General features: G+C 33.5%; 2 protein-coding genes across 2 annotated transcripts; one reads left to right on the forward strand and one right to left on the reverse strand.

Annotated features, from left to right (window-relative positions):
* Positions 1 to 1,696: 1,696 nt before the first annotated feature.
* Positions 1,697 to 5,168, forward strand: uox (urate oxidase). Its single transcript, XM_024279247.2, has 8 exons — positions 1,697 to 1,846; positions 2,184 to 2,396; positions 2,494 to 2,610; positions 2,777 to 2,855; positions 3,035 to 3,221; positions 3,302 to 3,425; positions 4,202 to 4,285; positions 4,951 to 5,168. Exons 1-8 carry the CDS (start codon positions 1,826 to 1,828, stop codon positions 5,020 to 5,022), a joined length of 897 nt encoding a protein of 298 aa, XP_024135015.1. The 5' UTR covers positions 1,697 to 1,825; the 3' UTR covers positions 5,023 to 5,168.
* An 11-nt stretch (positions 5,169 to 5,179) lies between these two features.
* On the reverse strand, positions 5,180 to 9,465 carry samd13 (sterile alpha motif domain containing 13). Its single transcript, XM_024279248.2, has 5 exons — positions 8,256 to 9,465; positions 7,790 to 7,905; positions 7,490 to 7,532; positions 7,299 to 7,410; positions 5,180 to 6,055 (listed from the first exon to the last, which is right to left on the reverse strand). Exons 2-5 carry the CDS (start codon positions 7,815 to 7,817, stop codon positions 5,912 to 5,914), a joined length of 327 nt encoding a protein of 108 aa, XP_024135016.1. The 5' UTR covers positions 7,818 to 7,905; positions 8,256 to 9,465; the 3' UTR covers positions 5,180 to 5,911.
* Positions 9,466 to 9,471: the final 6 nt, after the last annotated feature.

Here is a 9,471-nt window from a genome sequence, read left to right on the forward strand (position 1 = left end):
GAACAGAGCAAAAAGCCTTTATATCCAGTATTAAGAAAGTCAGCTGAATAAGACAAATTTAAGATGGTCGAAATGCAAATTTGCTGCACAAAAGTGAACTAATTTATTGGGTACACCTTGCTTGGACAATTTTTTTTAATTTCATGCATTGGATTCTAAAAGCAATTTGGTATGACGTCACCATTTTCACAAAGTGAAAATCGAATAAATACGAATATAACGTAGTGTTTGGCCTCCACCAACATAAGAATTTGGCATTTCAATCTTTAATCAATTTATTCATTTTTCTTTCTAAATTTTACATCCACAAATGCAATTTTTCTAACAAAATTCCTACATTTTCCTTATTTCTGGCGGAGGCCAAACTATATGTTGAATCAATATTTTTTTCAAATAACCAAAAGGCGGTTAAATGTCTTGAAATTTGTTCTCAATACAAAATAATTTAAAAATGTAAACTTTGCAATTTCTTTCACCTTAATTCATTTACCTACTGCATCATATTTCTTGTTTATTTCTACTCCTGGCATTTTAATTTTTATTTTGTGTTATTTTTATTTATTTATTTTAAATTTAATAGTCTATAATGTTTGTATACATGCACATGGCTATTTTGCACTTTTTTCTGTATTGAAATTGATGTTTGCAATAAAGTTATGAAAAAAAAGATTAATGTACAAGACATGGGGAAGTTCCATTAAAGAACCTGTTCTAATAAGAAAAAAAAAATGAATAAATACGAATATTTCACAACGCCTATTTGTGAATCCACTGCGTTCTGATGATAAAAATGTGGATGGTATATTAAAAAATGACATTTAAACATGTTTTTCTTTTTTTTATTTGTAAAAATGTTTGATTACAATGCATTGTGGTGGATATTCACTATTGTAGTGAGCATCGATGGACACTAGTTTTTCTAAAGACTTCTAGGGCACTTCATTTTGGAATTGAAGATTCGGGCAGCATTAGAAAAAAGACATAGCCCATGTCTGCATGCCTAAGTGCATTGAGTTGCTGCTATGTGATTGGCTGATTAGAAATTTGCATTAACGAGGTGTTGGACAGGTGTGCCTAATAAAGTGGGAGATGAACCTATATTCATGTATATTTATATTTTGTATATACTTTATATCTAGCTTATAAAAGTGTGTTTAAAGGTTGCAAACTTTAAATTATAGTTGATTTGTTAAATTATTAAAAATGAATTGCCTATAAGTTTATTGATACTTGGAAACATAGTAAAAAAAATGTCACCAAATGGCAATAATGTGAATTTTAGTAACTTTCTTAAATTAAATTTAAATAAATATACATTAATTTCTAAAAATTGTAAAGAAAACTTTATATTAAAAATAATACAACTGGTGTTTCAAATTAATTATATTAAAAAAAAATTAAATACCGGTAGTCATTAGGCCGGTAAAAAAAACATACACTCCTTCACACTTTCATCCAATGAACACCCAGGATAAATACTTTAAGACTCTATACCAATCGTATCCAGCAATTTAATTTATAAGAAATAATTTCAAAATACCCTAAACTAATAGAGGAATTTCTAACTGTTCTACAACAGTGACAGGAGTGTTCATTGATAAACACAGGTATGTCAGTACAGATTACAAAATAAAACCCACACAGAGATGAGGCTATGTGTGTTGGTTAGTTGCCCAGTGAGAAAAAGTTGGAAAGGTTGAACTTCACCTTTCACTTCCAATAATCTGAGCGGAAAGTTAGAAACACCCTCTGCACAGAATCCTCCTCCTCCATTCAGGACAGGGCAGGAGGCAGAGGACGTGTCCCGCACCCAGAAAAACCTACCATGGCGGCTGCTGCAAATAAGGTAACAGATGAGTGGCACATAATTAAATATTTGAGTTGATTTTATTGCTTTTATTGGGAGTTCCAGCTTAAGATAAATGAATTCTGGAGTATGTTTATTAATGTGGGTTCAATGACCTCATGGGTGAAACAACCTGCAGACTTTTTGAAATGGGAACAACTGTTCCTAAATTTATTGAGACCTCTTGACTGGATTTTTAGCAACAGACTAGAGACTTTGAAGATGCAAAATAATAAAGAAACATTGAAAATATGCACTGAACTATTTAAAACAAATATCCACAAACTTAAAGCTACATGGGGTTCAGGTGTGTTGATTCCCTGCTTCTGCGATGTAGAATGTGGAGTTTGTGCGAACGGGGTACGGCAAGAACATGGTGAAGGTGCTGTTCATCAGGAGACAGGGCAGCCGCCATTCCATCATCGAGCTGAGGGCGGATGTGGAGCTCACGCTCAACTCCCGCAAGGACTACCTGACCGGAGATAACTCGGACATCATTCCTACCGACACCGTCAAGAACACCGTCCACGCCCTGGCCAAAATCAAAGGGGTAACATTTTAGGGTTTCAGTCACTCGAAATTGAAAGTTATTGGGCGTCTTGTTTATAGATGAGGCTTCTAATGGTTTAGGGGTTGTGTTTGTTAAGGTGAAGACAATTGAGCAATTCTCCCTGGACATCTGTCACCACTTCCTGACCTCTTTCAATCATGTGCTGAGAGCCAAAGTGTACATGGAGGAGGCTCCATGGAAAAGGCTGGAAAAGGTAAAGTAAAGAGTCCAGGGATCGGTCCTTGAACTCCTTTTATCTGATGCTTTTTTTTTTTTTTTTAAGCACAACTAAAAATCAAATTACATAACCTAGACTAGATGCTCCTGATGAAAAGAGAAGATAAAAAAAAATCTGTTTTATTTATTTTTATATTTTTCAGAACGGAGTTGAGCACGTTCACGCTTTTATCCACACCCCAGACGCCTACCGCTTTTGTGAAGTTGAACAAAACCTCAATGGTAAACAAAACACAGATTTTCTTATTAATGTGGCTGGAAAAATAGTTTGTGGATTAAATTAAAAGAGCTAACTGAAGGAATCTTCTTTTTTTTTTCTTTTTCCACTACTTTAAATCTTCACCTCAACTTGTCTTATGATCCTTTCCTTCATCCATTTAAATGTTCATCATCTCATTCAGGCCTCCCAGTGATCCACAGTGGAGTGAAGGACATGAAAGTCCTGAAAACCACGCAGTCTGGCTTCGAGGGGTTTTTCCGGGACCGTTTCACTACACTTCAAGAAGCCAAGGACAGGTTTTTCTGCACTTCTGTCTACTCTAGGTGGCGCTACAACAAGTCTCAGGATGTGGACTTTGATGCCGCCTGGTAAATATCTAATTTGGTTAGCAGGAAAACAAAGTAACGATATAATCTAAAAAAACCCATCAAGATTTGTGTTTTAACAGGAAGTGCGTCAAGGACACAATTATTGAAAAGTTTGCTGGTCCATTCAGTCGTGGAGAGTTCTCACCTTCTGTGCAGAAGACTCTTTATGAAACACAGGTTCTGGTTCTGGACAGAATTCCTGAGGTAAACCTTTCAGCAGATAAACATTTCGTAATAAAACAGGAAAATTAGACTTCTGTGAAGCATATGTAAGAAAAAATATTTAAATATTGCCAATCATACATATTTTCCCCATTGGATTTCATTGGTTACATGAACTGGGCAGTTAAAATGATGCATTGCTTAAAGATAAACATATTAAAACCTAATCTCCAGGTTCATTAAAGGTTTTCTAGTGTTAACCTAAAACTTTCAGTTGTAGACGTACAAAATCAGGATCAAACTGACAATTTTTTAATTTAGGTCCCTAAAATAAATTATTCTTAATCTGTCTCACTTTTCAAAATAAAAGCCAAAAAATGAACAGAAGTGGTATAAATTACTATAACTGTGCTTTGGTTTAAAGGAAAACTAAAAAAAAAAGGCTTTTATGAAGACTGAGCTCTAACAATGTCAACAAATATGTGAGAAAATAATTAAGAACATTTTAAAGATGAAAATTATTTCCCTAAAATAAATATTGCATGGTGTATTTTAAAAGTACTAACAATATTCAATAAAAAATAATTTACTTTAAATAAAAAAAGTGGTTTTGTTTAATCTTGTTAGTTAAAATGGCCTGTAATGTAAAGGTGGATGCTTCATAACTTTGGGAAAAATTTGAGTCATACTCCATTAAAAAAAAATAGGAACAACCAAATTAAAAAAAAAAAAAATAAATAAGAAAACATTTTTTTTTACTTTATATTCTTGACATGATAAAAAAAATGAGTTTGTGAAGAATATTGCTTATTTTCCAGGTGGAAGAAATCGAGATAGTGATGCCCAACCAGCATTATTTCATCATTGACATGACCAAAATGGGTCTCGACAACAAAGAAGAGGCAAGTCCTTCATTGACTTTAAATTATGGCCATTACAGAATGTAGTCCCTGATGTAAACCCTGATTTGTGTGCAACGTTGGATGTGTGTGTGCGTAATTCTTGATTTATAACTCATACAATATATTTTTGCACAAGTAGAAAAGTAAAAAAAAAAAAAAAAACTCAAAATACAATTTACACATGCACAACTTGTATTTTATTTTATTTTTTTAGAGATAAGAATGCTTATTTTGTATTAATTAGAGGGGCATTTCAGTTTAAGAAAGTGGGAAAATGTCAAGTTTCACCAGATAATATCCACAATCTAAGTTCAAAGCAGCGAAAAAGAAAACTCTGATGACCCAGCATTCTATCAGCATTTAATGCATCACTCATGGACGGATCTTGGAGACGAGTAAAGAGTCTCACATCAGATTTGTGCGTAAATGTGTGTGTGTAATAAGAGATTCTAGCATATTTTTTTCAGATTTGTGTGCGTAATAAGTTTAAAGCTGTTGTAATTTTAATTTGTGTTTGTATAAATTGTATTTTTATGAGTTATCAGTATAATCTTTGTAGTTGTGCACAAAATGTATTATATGAGTTACAAATCAAGAATTACGCACACACAATTTGAGGTGAGTCTATTTTCTCTCCATATTAAAGAGCCATTTTTTCCCATCAGGTGTATCTTCCCCTGGATAACCCCTCTGGGAACATCACGGGGACTGTCTGCAGGAAACGAGCAAAACTTTGAAAGCAGTTTAAGCGACAACCTAAACAGAAAAGTTCTTCTGAAACCACGTGGACAATGATAAGAATAAGAGTCTAAGATAATCAGGAAAGTTGATCTTGAATGAGTTTGGTGTAAAATAATAAAAAGAAGTGGCTGTCAATAAAGAAGTTTGTTGCAGTTGTTCTTTGGTGAGAAAAAAAGCACCATTTATTGCAAATCTCAGATTTGAATATTCAAACTCCAGTGTTATGTTGAACATGTACATAAGTCACACGCACTTTAAAACAGTTGTCTGTGCGACAAAGCTGAAAGCACCACAGGTAGGTACACCAGAGTATTTACACATAAATATCTCAATATCAAAAGCCTCAACCTTAAATAAGTTGTTGTGAATAATAAAGAGACTTTTGGTTTGGTGCTTAAGTCGGGAAAAAAAAAGAAAGAAAATGAGTTATATAACATGCTCCGAACAACTGGTGGACTGATACGCACAGCTTTAAAACATAAAAACTGATTTAAGACTAAATTGAAACTGAATGCATTTTTCTGCAGGGTAGGACAGAACTTACAGTTTTCATCTATAGACCATCTTATTTACATAAATGTCTTCTCATCATACTTTAATTTACTTTGCACACACACACATCAATCACGTCTGCAGAGTATACACTCTAATCGTCTTTCTTTTTAAATAAAATAAACAAAAAAACACAAGTGCCAAGCAGCAAAAATAAGAATGGCTGATAGGATCAACAGCTGAGGTGACGGATCGTTTTTTGGGATCTACTGATATAAAAAAGCATTACAGCATTCAGTTAAGGTGCCACTGTGGACTGGTGAGTCTTGGCAGCTAACCTGGGATCTCCTGGCATGATTGTCACTGAGGTGGGTCGTGGGGGGACCTGCAGTGCTAGGAGGCGTTGATTTTCAGGTGCTGGGTTTGCAGTGGCTTCACGTGATACTCGTAGATCTTCAGGGCGGGGCCCAGCTTTATTGACAACCCCGTCAAGACATCGTTACGCGTCATCAGCAGCAGGGACTTGCCGTCGATTTCCTAAAAACAAAAAAAAGTAATGACTTGGGGTTTTTATTTTGCCAGAATTTTATTTTCTGATGAGGTGGGACAAAAAATAGGAATATAACAATGAATTGATTTCTATTCTTACAATCCAACCAGATCATGTCATGATCAAATCATGTCGACCAATCCCATTAAAAAAAATCATTTAAAAATGAGATACATTGATAATCAATGAGCAAATGTTTTGATGTTATAATACATTTGTGTCTGTGTGTATATGTTTTGAAGTACTTTATACAAGCTTTATTAAATATGTGTTTTGAAGCTTTAAAATGTTTTTTTTTTTTTTTTCACTCTATTGATTCAATTAATGATTCGAACTGACTCTAGATCACGTGTCAAAGTCAAGGCCCGGGAGCCGAATTCGACCCGCCGGGTAACTATATCCAGCTCTCCAGATCATTTTATTTTATTGTTATTATCTTACCCTAGTAGGATATTGAAGCAAAACTTTGATTGTGGAGGGTGAGATCAGTTATATGGCTTTCATGTTTTTTTCAGTTTTTCTTTTAACGTTTAGTTTACTTCTAACTTGTATAATTTTGACAAAATATATTTTATGGAGAGTCAAATATTGAAAGTTATTTAAGATTTAAGTTGATTTATTTTTGAATATTATCCGTACTTTTTATGTTAAAAAGTTATGTTTTTAAAGTTTTAAAATGTAGTTTTAGTGTATTCACTAAATGTTTATCTTGTTCGGCCCGCGATCTACGGTGTGTCTCAGATTTAGGCCCCCTGTGCGATTGAGTTTGACTCACCTGCCTAAACTGCGACACAATCTGAACCGTTAATTTTGTGATCCGTTGAACCCCTAATCATTATAGTGCAATGTGTGGAAACACTTTCGCAAAGACCATAAAGTGTGGTATTATTTACATATGGAAAAACAATAATGGGCTGGACTTTATGAAACTAAAATGTGACTGGATTATACATTAATTCTTGTTTACTTGTTTGTACATTTATTTAATTCACATTTGATTATCTTGCAAGAAATACAAGGAATCTGGAAAACTTCTCCTGCACTATTCAGTACCAGGTATTTATCTCTGGTTGAATTTTTGGCTAAAGATGTCCTGGATCGAATCAAATTGTTAAAAATGAACCAATATTGACCATGAATCCAATCGACAACCACACATTTTCATATGAATCGGTCTTAAAACGAATTGTTACACACCTAAATAATAATAATATAAAAAAACACACAAACCTGATCCTGGAATGCAACAGCTTGTTCCTCAAATCCTGTTGCTTTGAAATAGTTGACAACATCAGCAACCCCCCAGTTGGACGGGTCTGGCAGCTGCCCGTTCTCCACTGGACTGTGGACAAAGGCGACACGTGAGCGTAAAAACACACTTTTAATTAAAAAAAAAAAAAAAAAATTCCAATAAACTGTACTTTTTGCTGTCGACTGATCCATTTGACTTGTCTTCCATACCGGCTGCAAAAAAACAAACACATCCCTTATATATTTTTACATTTAATATCAATTTTACAATACAAAACAACTTCATAATTATTTTTCTGAATCTCATAACTTCACTAAGGGAAATGATTATAACCGACAGCATGTGAATTGTCTGTAAGGGGTTAACAAGTAGTACAGTATAAATCTGGAGCATAAATAAGTTTCAGCCTCCTAATGAGTCAGTCATTTAAAGCTCATCAAAGCACAAAAAAAGAACAGAAACGACTTACATCCTGTAAAGCTGCAGGAATCTTTCATCAGATCTTCAGGAGAACTTACTGTGTAAACAGTTTGAACACCATCACTGTTGATCTGATAACAGTGTGGAGTTCAGTCCGAGTGTCCGCTGCAAAACAGCCACATAATCCAATTGTTAACTATTAATGAAAACGACTAAACCACTGCTGGTAGTAATCCCTCAACGAGACTTGTCATGAATGGAAATGTCCCACTGAAATTCACGTTTAAATATATTTTAAAAAGAGGGGAAACTGTATAATTCGGTGATAAATTTGCACCGCCACGTTTGAACGCACAAAAAACCCCGGAATACATTTATAAATACAAAAAAAATCCACACGGTTACGTAATCGACCGAAGATATTTCTCGTTCCATCTTCGTGTTTTGTAATAACGCTAACGTTAGGCTAACTAGGATAGTTAGCATTGGTTGCTAATAAAAAATTTAACAGTTACCTTATTTTGGGAAATTCCGCCTTTGACGACAATTGCTCGTCGGGGCTGCAGGAATATTTTAACAAAGAAAAAGTTTGTATACCTATTCAATCATTTATCAATTAATAAACGGCTGTGTTTATTTGATAAAATCAAATTAAAATCAAGTAAAAAACCAACTAGCTGATTCGCGTTCGCTTCCTTCGCCCACGGCACGAGAGGATCATGGGAAATGTAGTAATTACATGAAAATTGACTGTCGAAAATTTCAGTGGTGGTTTTTCGACAAACAAACGCTATTTTAAACAAACAAACAAACAAGCAAAAAAAAAAAAAAAAATTTAAATTAACTGCAAACAGTTGCATGTTTTAATAAAAAGAATTTATTACTGTGACATATCCTTTGTTACATAAAAACTGCTACAGCAAAGAAAAATTCCCCTTGCAAACACAGGTAAATATGGGTGGGAAAAACGTGTCAGCCTTTTGAAATGATGTGCAAAAAGTTTCACAAACAAAATACAGAAACATTTCAGATTATTGATCCCATACTGGCACGTGTGGCTAGCTACAATAACTCATAAATGAAATTTCCTTTTTTATTTAGCACTGTAAAGTGGCTCTGGAACAGGCTTCATCATTTACACCAAAACATTACACACAAGGGAAGAACGAAACACAAACAATGGCTGTGGCTCTCCTTTACTTCTTGCTGAAAATTGCATGAGTTGCTTTAAATATAATTTTTGATAAAAAATAGTTTTTTTATTGATTTAAACTAAATGTTTTTTAATTACGTTGATTATCCAAGAAAAGGAGGAATTCCAAAATATATTAAAGTCTTCATTTAGAGGTGTCGATTCAAATTTAATGTAAACATTTCTCATAAAAACTGAATCAAATGAACCAAAACAACAAAAAATTAAAGTATATAATTTAAACCCAAAATGTATCAAAAAATACTTTTTTATTGCAGAAAATTACTAAAATGAGAAATTATTCTGTGTACAAAATAAAATTTGAACAAAAAAAGGAAAAACTTCTTTTGACCAAAACATTTACCAAATAAGATAAAACATCGATAACCCCAAACTCTTTTTCAGTATTGATTATGACTGTTGAAAAAGTGATTTAAAAAAAATAAAAAATAATTGAAATATTCTAGCTTAATGTCAGATGAAAACTTCTTTAAAGTCTCAAAAGTATAAACTAAAAATGGCTCAATAACATGAAATGT

Source organism: Oryzias melastigma, linkage group LG4, assembly GCF_002922805.2.
Source record: "Oryzias melastigma strain HK-1 linkage group LG4, ASM292280v2, whole genome shotgun sequence".
In the NCBI taxonomy this organism is placed as follows: Eukaryota; Metazoa; Chordata; class Actinopteri; order Beloniformes; family Adrianichthyidae; genus Oryzias; species Oryzias melastigma.